Below are 16,269 nucleotides of genomic sequence, written 5' to 3' on the forward strand. Positions count from 1 at the left end.
ACCACAGTCTGATCTAGATGGCTCGCTGACTCTTAGTGTTCTTCTGCTGACTGTCTAAATGAATCTGAGGCCAGATAGCTTGTCAGCGCAGAGCAGCCGAGCTAAAGGGATTCCATGTTCCCTGTACCATGAACCCTGAGCTGAAGCACCAGACCGGATTGTTCTGACATTAAACAGCTATACGCCCTCTTGTTTTCAGGACTTGACAGCATACACTCACTCGTGGGTGTGTGTGTCAGTGTGTGTATTGTGCAGAGCGCAAAATTAAGCTTTGTGATCTGCCAGAGGCTGTTAGGCTAAAGGGTGAATTAAGCAAATTATTTTCTAAAAAGAAATAAACATAATCTGCCAATGGGCATAGATTTCTTTTAGCTTTAAGAACAAGTAGACTTCACAATTTCACAGACTTTATTGGCTTTGGGTAATCTTTTTCCTAATAATAAGGCATTGATTTATCTTTTGATGTTTTGCATTTAGCTGTTAAGTTGAATTGAGAAAACCCTTCAAATAGTTTGACATGGATTTTCTTTAATGCTAAGTGACATACAATAGTATTATGTCATTTCAATTTCAAGTAGTTTCAACTTTTGCATAAATGTATAACCTATAGAAACTGCTTTGATAGTATCCTGTCAGTTTGATTGAGCAAGATAATTTGCCAGGGCTCTCTGAAAGTTGACTGAGAGTCAGGAATAAACTAATATGATCACATTTATGATTCTACATTATGATATTGTTTACACAAAAACATTTAATAATATTGAATGCTCTGTTAGAAACATTTTTTTTAAGTTGATTGAACTGCTTTTAGTTTTACTAACATCCACTTCCACCTTCCCTTTCTCACTTGTAAAGAGAAATTACTGAACATTAGCAAATATACAGATTTTCATATCACTGAACTACTGGGGTTCTTCACTAACAAACAGGTGGTTAGCTAGCAGCCCCAAATCACATGGGATTGGATAAATAATGTATTTTTCCAATAAGCCATCAGACATATCTTGGTCTATATTCAGATTGCTGACAGTTGTGGCCTAAAAGCTGGTTTTTTGGCTCATTTTGACTCAGATCTGTTTTTCCTGACAGTGCAAATAACACAATGACAGTGATGTTTTGATTTGGCCCACTTTCATATGCAATCCTTAAGCCAGGTGTACACTACAATTTTGGGCTGGCTCAGTCAAAAGCTGATGGATGTGAAAGAATCATAATTTTATCTTTGGTAGTGTCTCCAAAGCAATGCTCCTGCATCATGGAGAGAAAGAAGTTCAAAGTTGGCTGTTTTAACAGTCTTGTGACTAAAAAAATCCTAAACTCTGACAGTGCCAGAAATGAACACCTCATAGCGTGACTGCTGCCAAGTCCTGCGTCTACTAACCAACCAGGAAGAATCTAGTACGATATGGATATGATGCACTGGCCAACTTCCCAAGGCACTTGGGAAGAAAAAAAGAAAAGAAAAAAAACAAAACAGAACAAACCCATATTAAATAAATGGCAGTACAATGGAGAAAATAAAATGTTTGGACTCGAACAAAGAAGAAACTCTAGTTGAGTTGTGGCAGCAGCAGCCTTGTTTGTATGATGTGTTCTCCAGCTGTTATCGTGACTGCAACAATAAGGATGTAGCCTGGAAACAAATAGCCGAGAAATAACAGATGCGCGTGTTGGCTATCATTCAGTACTTATTATCATCATAGAGTCTGCATACATCAAACTTGACGTCCTGCACGAGTAGATCCATGTTGCACTGTGCGGTTTGCAGTGAACTGACAAGATTGCTGCAACCCCACAGTCTGTACGCACCCAAATCAGATACAATCTTTCTTTTTTCTTTTTTTGCAGTGCGACCTCACGGTGAACTGACAAATCAGAATTCACTTGACTTTCACATCACTCCACCATCCTGCAGAAAGACTCTTGTGGGGTGTCGCTGGCAGATGTAGTTTGATGTAACCAAGGCATGCCTCATTTTTTTGATTACACTTGTTTCACTGAGGCCATCGCAGTCCCACCAGTACTGGCTCTATCTGTGCTTCAACATATACCTCAAGTAAAGTAAACCAGCAGCCACTGCGCCATAAAAAGCAATAATTTAAAAAACCGTGGATAGTCTCATTGCTGACAGCTAGGGGTGGGCGATAGAAACAATATACGATAGAAACTATATAAATTTGGTCAACAATAGAGATTTTGACTATACCGCTTCATGATGTCATCAAGCTGCGCCTGTTTTGGTCGAAAGCATCGCAGTGGCTACAACAATTATCATCTGCAAATTATGCAGACAGTCATAGCAAAGAGATGAAGCACTTTTGAAATATGGGGAAAGCCAAAAACTGCTCTTCCTCCACTTCCGTAACATTGATACATTAATGCTGAATTCTCTCGCAGCTGCTCTATGTTGCAGTATTTTAATAACTAACCTTGTGTTGTGGATGAATGATCTCAGTTGTTCTCCTGACTGACGTTTGCCCCGTGTATAGCATCCTGCTATGCGATTGCATTTGTCCCTGACCACCAGAATCCCTCACGTTAACTTTTATCAAGTGGAAAAAAGTTGGCGTTCATCCTCCAGCTTCACTGTGCTAATGTTATGCTAACATACCTGTGTTGCTAGCAATCACGTAGCACAACATTATATACCAGGTAGTCCAACTTCAGTAACCCTGCAAACGCCACTGCTGTTTAGTTTCCTGTCTTCATTTATGTTGGAAGTGGTAGCAGAGCTGTACGTTTTACTTAGTTTCAAAAATCTCTCAGTCAGAACATGGTATGTCATGTTTAGGTGGAAACTAGCGAGCTAACTTCCTGTTAACTTCTAACTCCGTTAAATTTAATAACTTCTGTTTTCATGGATGCCTGGATGTTAAACGTAATTGTTACACCTGGTAAAGCAGCAACACTGATGATTTTATTAAAAATTAAAGAATTTAGACCGTTCTTAACTCTGTGTTCGTTTGACTTTGGGACCTTTTTGGACCCAGATTACTCCGCAAAGCTCCTCACTATGGCAGCCGTAATGCTCTGACAATCCATCAAGCAGTGCGGCTTACCAAAGTTGTACTAAAACATTTTTTAACAGATTTCTGCACGCCAAAATGTTTTTGAGATTTTGAGAAAATTAAAGGATTTTAAGTGTGCTTTATAGTGTGGAAAATACGTTATACAGAAGAAAAGAATATATCGCAATATATATCGTTACCGCACATGCTTCAAATTATATCGCGATATGAATTTTAGGCCATATCGCCCAGCCCTACTGACAGCTGCTCACATCTACAGCACATCATTTTATAAATAAAACTTTAATGATAGGATCAAGTTATTAAGCATACTAGTGTTTTGCAGGAAGAAAGGGGGCAAAAAAACACATGTCCTATCTATAAAAAAAGTTATGTTTGCATAGGTAGAGTGTATAAACATTGCATGAAGAAACCTGGTTTAATTGCTTGTGTGCTATGTTGGAGTACATTAACATGCAAGACTGCCTGCATTTAAGTTTGTAGCGAGGGGGCACATGAGCCCAGTGTTTCAGTCAATTTTGTATTCATGTAGGGGTTAGTGGCTGAGTGGAGGTTGGGTGTAGGTTGAGGGGGTCTCTTTGTGTTATTATATTAGTAAATGAGTAAACAATCCCAGTAACACATACAGGAAATATCTTTTAATGTTTTTCTGCAGTTCTGTAAACAAGTCTTTTCAAAAAGAATAACACCAACAACACCCCCCCACCCCACCCAAAAACAAAATATATTACAAGTGTCCAATATTAACCATACAGAACGGGAACAGAACTGCCCCGGCCCGGTCAACAAAAAGCTAAATTTGATGCTTGCAGCGCTGCTCTCTTTTCATCTTCACCTAAATTGGATGAGAAGAATTAATTCATTAGAAAAAAAATTCCAATAACTGAGCGTGTTCTCCCTGAGCTCCCAGCAGCAGCAGCAGCAAGCCTGCAGCTCTGGAGGCCCGAATCTCAATCAGCTCTGCCTCGCCTCGCTTTCCTCTACCACAACCACCCTCCTCCCCACCATCCCTCTCCACCCTCCTCCTCCCCCCCGTCTCTCATCCTCCTCCCTGGCTTGCTGGCTCGCTCATTCTCCTTTTGCTCTCTACTCCACATCTCTCTCTCTCTCACTCACCCACCACCCCCCTACCCCTGCACCCCCCCCCCCCCCCCCCCCACACACACACACACACCCCTCATCCCTAGAGAAATCATCCCCAGCTCCCAACTCGCTCTCTTGCTCTCCCTCTCGCTCTCTCTGCCTATATCTGTCTCTTTCCTTTCCTGCTGCTACCTCTCTCTGTCTTTCAAAATTTCTAATTTTGAGCACAATGAAAGAATAATTTTGCTTTGCTTTATTAAAAATTTCTTCTTGTTTTCATAGTTTCGGTCATCTTCCCAAACAGAAATAAAAACACTGTAGTTACAAATATAATTGATGAGTAGTCACTAAAATGAAAGAGTAAGATGATCAGAATGAATGCTTTCAGGGGCATTTCGTTCTTTTCATTGTAGACTAAATAGTAGATAGATAACAGAAAATTGGATAAACAAACAACAAAAACAAACCAAATATCCTTTGCTGAACAAAAACTAGTGATGTAGTGGTCCATGGTTAGCCTCCTGGGGTTTCTGTTGTGCCCCAGTGAATCCGACAGTTACTGTATTAAATAAACTTCCAGGTCTGTTTAATGCCTATTGTTATTAAAAACCTAAATATTAAAATTATGAACTGAGGTTGCACACAGGCTTCTCGGGTTGAATTGCATTTTCCTTCATTCTTAAGGTACATGCAGCATTTCCAGGATTGTATGTGTTCTAAATTTGGCTTTACCCGCAGGTAAGATGGTTAAAGTGCACGGCTCCTAAATGGGAATTTGTTCTCATAGATGGTTTGTATTTTGTTTCAGACACTGTTGATTGTTCGCTCCAGTACTTCTGTGACTGTTTTGCATCAACATGACCCATAGAGTATTAGTGTGGCTGTCAAACCACTGATATCAACTGAGACATAACCCATTGTGTATAACTTACAAGTGGATTTATATGGAAACCTAAATGTAGTATTTTGCTTAACATATTGTTTTGAAATATTAGATAAATTACTTACTATTGCAGCAATAAATGACCAATTACACTCACTACGTATTGTTTAATGATTACATTTGATCATAATGTGGACAATCTGTGATGAAAAAAGAGCAGGCAGCAGTATTTGAACAAGCTTAGTACAGTTTAATGAATTCATGTGTTCTTTTTTTTTTCTTTACCTTTGTGTTGTTGCTAATCTCGTGTGGTGCTACAGACTAACGAACGGGTTGGGCTAGCAGGACACTAGAGTGGGTGGCTTTCTCCAGGGGCTGGTGGACACTCTGTGGCGGGCCCACAAAGCAGCGAGGTGTTGACAAGGTGACACAGGGTGCCAATTTGACCAAGAACTCCCAACCTCCGAGCCACCCCAGGTATCCCAGCACCTCTATTCACTCTCTGCAGGCCTCGCTTTCCCTGACCAGTCTGTGTTAGCTCCGGGGGCACGGCCCTTGTTACCGGTGCCCAGCTGGGGGTTTGTGCATGCTGGGAGGTGAGCGAACAGCAAAAGGCGAAAAGGCGAGTTCGTGACACAGTGATCTCAGCTGAAGTAAATTTAATTCCCTGAGTGGATTTTTTTTTTCCTTGGTGAGAAATTGACTAGCTGATGTGTTATTCCTGATATATGCTTTGCTTTGAATGTGGCCAGCAGTGTCTACCGCACGTTTCTTATAATTGTATGTATTAATTGTGCATATCTATCAATATCCATTTATCGATGCCTTTATTTATTTATTTAATAATGGTTGTTGTTAAACAACAGAATGAATAGTTAATGGTTACTGATGGTTACTATGGTTCTGAAAATATGTCCCAAAAAATCTGAAATTTTGTAAATCATAAATAAAAACAAACAACTGCATGTAAAAAATAAATATTTTTAATGCGACTCCAGCAACCTACCTAAAATAGTTGGGACAGGAGTTTGTGTACCCCTGTGTCACCGCTTCTTTTAACAATACTGGATTATGTAAGGGTTTGGGAACTGATGAGGGTTTGTATTGTTCATTCTTACTTGATATAGATTTTCAGCTCAACATGCGTTCTGCTTCATAATGCATCAAATGTTTTCAGTGTGTTACAGGTCTGGACTATTTAAGCACCCGCACTATCTAATGTCACATTCCTTTTATCTCAGGAATCAGATGTTGATCGTTATCCAGTGCAACACGATATCACGCCAAAGGGTGTCATAGACACGCTTGCTTTGCCTCTCCAATGCGTGAAATTGACAAGCATGCAGAATTTGCAGTACCAGCAGGGGGCGATGATATATTTATGTTTAAGTTGCTGGTGACCGTGGAAGGTACATTTCAGGGTGCTTCTATGCCAAATGATTAAGCTAGGTGGCTAATATGTACTTACATATAAATGTGTTGGTAATGCCTCTTTAGACGCTTTTCTGTGATTATTTTAATGTTGGCTTGAATTTGTCTCTACCCGCAGACAAGATGGTTTGCAAAGTCAGGGTTCCTGCGACTCTCCGAGTGGTATATCTGACTTATGGGAGCATCCCAGTTGAAAATTGTGATTGAGCACTCAGGATTTAGGACCTCTCACTTCAAATTGATTATTGCACTATTGTGGCTTTATGCTGCTGAAATGTATGTAGAATGTAGTTTTGATATAGTAGACAAGAACATAGCTGAACACAGCACATATTATTCCAAATCTTATATACGTACTGTGTATCACAGAGCATTATTGGTGCCTTCACAAATGTTCCTATTACCAGTGACATGTACGCTCATGCAGCCCCATAATATCATTAATGTTGGCTTTGAGTTGTGTGCTAATAATGTACTGGATGGATGAGTATAGTAAAAGTAAGATTGTCTGTTTACACAATGGTCTAGTTTCTTATCTATACCTATGGGCATCTGTTCAAGTGGAAGGAACAGCTTCATCCAAAGGGTCGCTGGGGTCTCCCTTAAAGATAGGGTGAGGATCCCAGCCAGTCACAAAATACTACTCTTACACATCAAAGGGAACCAATTGAGATGGTTCAGGTATCTGATTAGGATGCCTCCTAGGCACATCTAGTCAAGGTGTTTTGGGTATGTTGTACCAGAAAGACCCTGGAGCTGACCCAAGAGACCTCCTGGCTTGGGAATCCCTCAGTGTTCCCCCTTGGAAGAGCTAGAGAAAGTGACTTGGGAGAGGGAGGTCAGGTTTGCAAGTCATGAATATGCAACAGTTATTTACAGTTTATGTGTTCTGCTGCTATCGTAGACTTTAAAGTCAGGTTTGGTACGGATGCTACAACTTTGTGAGTGCTAACTCTGAATTCAACGGGAAAAAAATTCTAAATTGGAACTTTTTTAATGCAACTTAATGCTTCAATTGGATGCACTATTATGGATCAATGCTGCTGAAATATGCATATGTGACACTGTATACACTATAACACTAAAGGTGTTCAAGAGTCATATACTCAAGTCATTAAGGTTCAGCGTTATCTTCAGTTTCTTCAGTTCAAGTGTGTGGTGTGTGTGTGTAGACAGTTATGTTGTTGTTAGTACTACTTGGGTAGTGTGTTGTATTAAGATCTCATAAGCTTATTTGTCCAGAGGCAACGCAGCTGTCACTATCAAATAAGTTGGGTGCATCATGGCTGGGGATGTTGAATCCTGGCTTGCTACAATTGGATGAACTCGTCACTTAGAAACAGACTCCATTTAAAAAAGGAAACCTGAACAAGGCAGTGAAAATATCCTGTATTGTATTTGTATTGTACAGCAACTTCATCACCATTAGTGACCATGTTTCTCTTGCTCTTCATATGCAACAACGTAATTCAGTCTATAATGAATTCAGTGAACTGGACTAAGAATCATATCCATAGGCAAATAATATACACTTTTGTGAACAATAGCCACAATAATCCAGTTCTCACTGAAATGTTAGAATGCATCTCATTGCAAAAAGAGGGAAAATACAAATGTGTTTTGCGATGATACTTACCCAAAGACCACTTATACTAGGACAGAAAATAAAACTCAAAAACTAGTTTCTACAGTTTAAGATAAACATCTCCGATTGGTTTGTGATAGAGTGTAATTTTGTGAACCACACAAAATTACTGCTAATGCTTGCTGTGCTAACCCAGTTAGTTAATTCACTGGAGATTCATAATCCAAAAAAGAAGTACATCAGCATCAAAACAAAAAGCATCCTTCTATCCCAACAAGCAAAGGAGTAAAACTCAACTTTATGTCGTCAACCATGAGCTCAAACGATAGACTCAAGTTCATAAACACTAGCTTGTTGTAGTGCCACCTACTGACCTTTTTGTGGAACGGCAGAATTAATCTGCTGTATAAAATATATATAAGTCGATTTTATGCAGGTTATATGTAGAATGTGGTTTGCGATGGTCTTCCTATAATAAGCAAGGACTTTCCTGGAAAAAAGTGTTTTCTTTGGGACAGCATGTATTTATAAATGTATATATTGTATACCACTGAGGCTTAATGGTGCCTTCACAGGTGTTTATATTACCAGTGGTATGTACAGTAATGCACACTAATGCATGTTGCTCATTAGCTTGATGGATAATCTTTTCTTCAATTCTCTTCAATTTCCTCTATCTTTACCCTTTCAGCGTTGGTTTAGAGCCTTTTTTTTTTGCACTAGTTGGTATTTTTTGCACCTGCCATCTTTAACTGGGATTTTACATTTACAGTATTTAACATCTCAAGTTTTAATTTCATGATGATTACTATAATAAATTTGCAAAGGTTTTTTTTCCATTACATTTTATTCACCTCTGTACTTTTTTCACCAGGGTCCATGAGATTATATACATTTCAACCTCTATTCAAAGCCAGAAGAGGCAGTCAGGGAACATGGGGATAGAATAGGAGGGGATATCACAACTAGCCAGCAGTCAAACTGACAGTACTGCAGTTACCTCTTAATAGCAAAGCCACTGAGAGATCCCAATGAAATGCTGTTCTTAAGTTTAAACTATAATCTGCAGCACACATGTCATAATTATCATAAATAAAATGTGTTTGTTGATTTAAAAGTTAATTTCAGCTATTAAATTAGGCCCACAGTTGGAAGGTGATTATAATTTTCATGGAGAATATTAAAATATCCTGGGGCAACATTAGAGTATATGTTTTACTTTAAGGCTGTAATTGCTGATCATTTTCGTTTTTGATTAATTGATCAATCACGCGGTCTTTAAAATGTCAACAAAATGACTAAATGTTGTAGTAGCTGTAGTAGAAAATTAATAATCCCAGTAGATATTTATATAGGAGGCAGTTTCTGAGTGACTGATTTATTTCTTATGCAGACTTAACATATAATATAACACACTTTATTCACGTGTACGTTATTACTAACAGCATTTCTACAGACTTCTCAGTAGTTACTAATCATGTTGAGTTAGAGAACTATAACCAATGTCAGCAGTTTGTTGCTAAAATATATTTTACTTTAGCCAGCTCTGATCTTGTTCATATTCACCAGAAGTAGTTATCAGGTCTTATATTAATCGATTTAATGACCTTCAGCTCCTCTGTTATTAATGATTGCCAGGTTAGGGTACAGTATTGAATATTGTCTCGGCAGCAGGACGTTGTTATTCTTTCTTGCTCTTTTGAGCTGGAGATCCCCTGATCTCAGCCCCGTTGTGTGGAAGATTTATGACTCTGCTCTTAAATCAATGGGGACTCTCTGCGAGGGGCCGTACCATTTAATGGACCACTTTTTAATTTAAGGGGATTTTCCTTCTTTTAGTTTTCATAAGGGAACACTTTTTGGCTAAAAATAAATGGTTACAACCATGCTGAGAAATATTAGATTTTAACCGATTGACTTTCACTATGGTGAAATAAATAGCTTTGTATGATTGAATCTATTCTGGAATCTGTGGGAAAAAAGAAAGCCTTCCTTGGTTGCATTTGTGGTTAATATAGCGTCTCTGCACCAGTGCCACTAAGATAAATTCCTGCGCATTTATTGCGCTTGGCAATTAACGGGATTCCTATTCTGGTTCTGATTTAGGCAGCTTACCAATTTATTTATCAGTTTCAGGGAGGCAGAAAGCTTGCAGAGAGAAATAGGAGCAATAGTAGATGCAGTGCTAAGGACACTCACTGTTGGCACTATGGAAAAAAGAATCAATAGTGCATTGTTATTTCACTGTAGGCTACAGCACCTGGAACGCATCAGAAGATACCAGCTCACTAGTAAACACAATTCAAGTTATTTAACTGCTGGTGGGTAAATTACACAAATCTACTAAAAGCAGACTCCCAGGAATGATGTAAAAGAGATACCCGTTTCCCTCAAATTGGCCTATTATATATAATATTTGGGCTTTTAATAGGTTTCATAAGCCCAGGGGGTAAAAACCTATATGCTACAGAGTGACAATGATGCATTTTATTTCAAAGGAGGAAAAGAAAGAAAAGACCAAAGGTAACATTTATGAGGGGTTTTTTTTTTTTGTTTGTTTTTTGTTCTTTTTTTAACATTTAGCAGCAGTTTAAAGAGGCAGTTTACAACTGTCATACTCATAATGCCAAATGGTCTGGGTACCTAGAGGTCAGTGATTAATTACTTTGGACTTATGTGGTAGGAAGTGTATTTTCGATATACTTTTTTTTTAACACTTATTCAATGTCTGTAGTTTTAAAGTAAAATAAAATGTGATACAGTATATGTCAAAAGTTAAATGAGTTAGGAAAGTTGGTCACATAACTGCATTTTTAGGTAATCAAGAACGTTTTTTTTTTTAAATCTGTCTATTTTAAATCTTTATGGAAGACATCAGTTTATCCTAAAATGTAAATATAATCCCTAAATTTGCAAATACATAGTTTTACTTCTATTTGAAGCTATTTTTATTTCAGTCTGTTACGTGCTGTGATGTGTCCCTGCTTTCCCTTTCAACTCTAAGGTCAGCCACTGGACAAACTGCTGTTGGAATTAAACTTAAATAAATAAAGAGAGTTGTCACTGTCCATTAAACACCACAGATTATTTCCAAACATTTCTGTAGTCAAATCTAATCTTATCTAGCCCAGACAAGCCTATTATCAAACGATGCAGATCCCTTAAACGCGTTTACACATAAAACCACTGTATCAGCATTTTTGTGACAGTTGTGTCAATCACTGAAAGAAAATCACAAGTTTTTCATTTACTATATAAGGTTTAAGACCAATTTGGAGCATAGACACAGACCAAGAGTTTGGTCTTGTTTGAGTAAATTAAAACCAAATTTTAAAATGAAATAAATAAATAATTTCTTTTTTATGCAGAAGAAGACACATCAAGAAATCCAGTATTGCAGCTCAGCAACCAGTAAGCGTAAATAGAAGAATATTTACAATCCAGTAAATACTTCATCTTAGTTATTCCTTGAGTACACACTAATCATGGCAGGTCTGACTTCATGCACTGTGCCCCTTAACAAGTGGATTGAAGTGCAAACTATCCACAAACCAAAGTCTGCATGAAGATCTAAAAGCTTGTTTCTGTCAGTTGTTTATGCTCTTATGAAATTGGAGAAAAAGAGTATAAAGTTAGAGAAAAATGTTTTTTTTTTAAAGTCAGGGGTCAAGCCAAATATGAAAACAAAACTGTAGTTCAACATGCATATTAATGTACAGTTTCAGAAATGAAAGCATACCAGAAGTTTATAATCCGGGACAAAAGTGTGGAGTGTTTTTTTTTCCATATTCAGAAATTGTGTATGCTGTAACTTTATTGCAGTTTATTGTTTGATAACAGAATTTTGGTTATTTTGTAAGTGATTTAAGTGTTAGCCACATGTTTAGTGAGAGCTGTTAATTATAGATTTAATTTTCTGCTAAAAGAGAGCATTTAACAGGTATTTTCATTAGAAAACTGTGTTTCCCAGAATCCTTTGTGGTAGACGAAAGTTACTCTGGGTTTAGCTAGCAAAAGAAAGTTTTCGGGAAGCCATTATATGTTGCTCTGATGTCGAGCAGTTTATTTGTTGTACATTCCCCTTTTTGAAGCCTTATATAAAGACTATCGTTTCTACAATTGATGTCCGATCCATTTTTTTGGCTAAGCAGATTCGCCACAATAGTGTATGTTGTACATATTTTTCATTTATTCCCATCACACATGCATTATGGGTCTTTCAATCTAAAATGAAACTTTTTCTAAACTGGAATATTGTAATCCCCTTTGGTTGGGTTGGTTGCACATTATGCATTAGCCACATGTTTAGTTAAGACAGCAGAGAAGCAGCTCTGCATTCAGGGAGTTTTCTTATTGTTTTTTGTGCAATTGAGCTTCTATTTATGCTTCTTTAACTGAGTGTGTTGGCACGTGACCAGCAGAGGTGGGTGGGTGGGTGGGAACTGGAAGGGGAGGTTGTGGTGGTGGTAGTGAAGGGCTGGGGGTGCAGTATGGCCGCTAGCCTCTTTCTTGTTGATCCTCAGGAGACCATCTGCGCTGGGGGCATTGATTAGAGTGTGTCTGGTGGGATTACATCTTTGCTGTTGCCATGCCAACTAATCAGCTGATTCCCCCCCCCCCCCCTCGCTCTGTCTGTCTCTCCATTTCTCTCTCTCTCTCCTCTCTTTGCCTGGTTGTCACAGCAACAAAATACGGGAGAAGCGCAAGGGCCCCGGCAAGCGCTGAATTCAGCTAAAGGGGCGAAAAAATGTTTTTTTCCCCCGCTCTCTCTCTCGCTCTCTCTCTGTCTCCTCCTAATTGGCAACTCTCTCTGACCTGAAGTTCTTTTGTCTCTGGCGTAAACACACCCCTCTCCAGATTACGTTTATTTTCACATTTTAGAAATAGCTGGATGGTTGAGAGGCCCAAGGACAGATGCTGTGAATGAGGGAAGCGAGCTGAGTAAATGTTGGACGCATAATGGCTCGCAACATACTACAAAGTCCTTGAACGAATTCCAAAAATGAGACAAAACACTTCCAGCATTTAATTTTTTTTAATTTTTTTGTTAAATCAAAATCATTCCTGGCCAATAAACATCGATTCCTGTTTTTCGTTCGTGTCCAAATCGGCTGGTTGTTGCCTGCCAACCTGTTCAAGATTATTGAAAGAGATATCAGGCTGAGGAAAAATATAAAGTAACACTAACTATGTGATCTTTTTCCAGGTTTGTACAGAGGGTCGCTTGATACTGGAGTTTGCCTTTGATGATCTGATGAGGATCAAGACGTGGCACTTTACCATCCGGCAGTACCGAGAGCTCATCCCCCGCAGTATCCTGGCCATGCATGTGAGTTTGACATCATTAACACGCGACAAAACCCCCCACATGTGCCCGTTTTAGGTGTCACTTTTTGAATACTAACGAGGGTCCCTGCACTCTGCTGAGACACTTTTTAGAAGCTGTTCATGAGCATATGAAATTTAAACGCCAACAAAGCAGTTTGGAAGGATTTTTGCAAACCAATTTATTTGCAGACATCAAAGGCCACCAAGGATAAAAAAAAAAGGGCCCTTGTCTGAAAAAGGAGAGAGAGAGAGAGAGAGAGGGAAAAAAAAAACAAGGTCGAATGAATAATCTGCTTAATTCCACTAAGTGTAACACACATTTAGTAACTGGAGCTGTGGAGTATAGCTGGAGCGAGCAGAAGGTCTTCTGTTGCCAAATGAATTTGAACTGAAATTGTACTTAGCAGCGTAAAAACAAGAGATTTCACAAATAAACAAAGCCAAATGATGTACGCCTGAATACTAGCTTCAGCGTTATACAATGAGGCTTTTATATGTTTTAAGGGCCCAAGATTTGTAAAGCTCTCTTAGGCACCTCCCAGACATGCTCATCTTTACATGAATGTGATTCTACATATTTATCTCCATAGGAAGACACACCTGGTCAATTTCAGGTCAGAGTTATAGTAGAAGTCTTACAAACTAACATTAACGAAAACGCTCCACATGTTTAATTTGAACACAGCAGGGCAAGGTTGAACATTGAAAGAGGAATTAAAGGTCAGTGTCATAATGTGTTCCATTTTATTCCATCTTTTGCTTATAACATTAGATAAGTCTGTGTTTTTTCCAGCATTTTGAAAGCAGGGGAAAAAAGGTGAAGAAAATGCATTTCAGACTGACAACTGTGTATTAGAGGCACAAAAGGAAAGAAAAATTGGGCAAAAAGCAGAAAAAAGTCAGAGAAAAAAAACTAATTTTTATATACATATAAACATATATTAAAAAAAAAAAAAAAATATATATATATATATATATATATATATATATATATATATATATATATGTATATATATATATATGTATATGTATATGTATATATATATATATATATATATGTATATATGTGTGTGTGTGTGTGTGTGTGTGTGTGTGTGTGTGTGTGTGTGTGTGTGTAGCAAAGGTGTACTCTCAGTGGCAAGGGAACAATAAGAGAACAGCACCACCAAGGCTGGAGACGGAGCAATACTGGAAGAGCATATGGGAGAAGGATGCAACCCATAACGGCAATGCTCAGTGGCTAGAGGATCTGAGGGCAGACCACAGCGACCTCCCTGAACAGGGTCCAGTAACCATCACAGTGGCAGATATCCAAGAAAGGGTCTCCAGTATGAAGAGTTGGACAGCACCAGGGCCCGACATGGTTCACGCCTACTGGCTGAAGAAGCTGACTGCACTCCACGAGCGTCTGGCAGCACAAATGAACCAGCTGCTAGTTAACGAGAGACACCCGGAATGGCTAACTGAAGGCCGGACGGTCCTGATCCCCAAGGACCCCAAGAAGGGACCGGTCCCCTCCAACTACCGACCAATAACCTGCCTCAGTACTACATGGAAGCTCCTGTCAGGCATCATATCGGCTAAGATGAACAGGCACATGGGTCAATACATGAGCGGGACACAGAAAGGAATTGGCAAGAATACCAGAGGCGCAAAACACCAGCTACTGGTAGACAGAACAATCAGCCGAGACTGCAAGACCAGACTGACAAACCTGTGCACTGCCTGGATTGATTACAAGAAGGCCTATGACTCAATGCCCCACAGCTGGATACTGGAATGCCTAGAATTATACAAGATCAATGGGACCCTAAGAGCCTTCATCAGGAACTCAATGGGGATGTGGCGTACAACACTAGAGGCCAACTCCAAGCCCATAGCACAAGTCACCATCAAGTGCGGGATCTACCAAGGAGATGCTCTGTCCCCACTGCTGTTCTGCATAGGCCTGAACCCCCTCAGTGAGATCATTAACAAGACTGGCTACGGATACCGACTACGGAACGGAGCAGTTGTCAGCCACCTCCTGTACATGGATGACATCAAGCTGTATGCCAAGAGTGAACGAGACATCGATTCACTGATCCACACTACCAGGCTATACAGCAATGACATTGGAATGTCGTTCGGACTGGAGAAGTGTAGTCGGATGGTATCAAAGAGAGGGAAGGTAGTCAGAACTGAGGGGATTGAACTACCAGAAGGCAACATTGCAGACATAGAGGACAGTTACAAGTACCTGGGGATCCCGCAGGCAAATGGGAACCATGAAGAGGCCGCTAGAAAGGCTGCAACCACCAAGTACCTGCAGAGGGTCAGGCAAGTCCTGAGGAGTCAGCTGAATGGTAAGAACAAGATCCGGGCCATCAACACGTACGCCCTGCCCGTGATCAGGTACCCTGCTGGGGTAATAGGCTGGCCAAAGGAGGAAATAGAAGCCACTGACATAAAGACAAGATAGCTCCTTACCATGCATGGAGGGTTTCACCCCAAGTCCAGCACCCTGAGGCTGTACGCTAAGCGGAAGGAAGGGGGCCGGGGACTGGTGAGTGTCAGCACCACAGTCCAGGATGAGACAAGGAACATCCAAGAATACATTGGGAAGATGGCCCCAACTGACCGAGTGCTCAGTGAATACTTCAGGCAGCAGAAACCCAAGAAAGAGGAGGGAGACGAGGAACCATCATGGAAGGACAGGCCCCTGCACGGTATGTACCACCGGCAGATAGAGGAGGTGGCTGATATCCAGAAATCCTACCAGTGGCTGGACAAAGCTGGACTGAAAGACAGCACAGAGGCACTAATCATGGCAGCACAAGAACAAGCTCTGAGTACAAGATCCATAGAGGCTGGGGTCTATCACACCAGGCAAGACCCCAGGTGCAGGCTGTGTAAAGATGCCCCAGAGACAATCCAGCACATAACAGGAG

At 39.8% G+C, this 16,269-nt stretch overlaps 1 protein-coding gene across 1 annotated transcript in view; it reads left to right on the forward strand.

Annotated features, from left to right (window-relative positions):
• ldb2a (LIM domain binding 2a) overlaps positions 1 to 16,269 on the forward strand; it is a 113,775-nt gene that overhangs the window by 73,901 nt on the left and 23,605 nt on the right. Inside the window, exon 4 of the mRNA XM_085366350.1 lies at positions 13,218 to 13,340. Coding sequence (XP_085222476.1) covers positions 13,218 to 13,340 — 123 coding nt within the window. The remainder of the gene's footprint in view (positions 1 to 13,217; positions 13,341 to 16,269) is intronic.

Source organism: Diplotaxodon limnothrissa, linkage group LG2 (genome assembly GCF_057381915.1).
Source record: "Diplotaxodon limnothrissa isolate DT_005_m linkage group LG2, D_limnothrissa_male_GT1.1, whole genome shotgun sequence".
NCBI classification, from domain to species: domain Eukaryota; kingdom Metazoa; phylum Chordata; class Actinopteri; order Cichliformes; family Cichlidae; genus Diplotaxodon; species Diplotaxodon limnothrissa.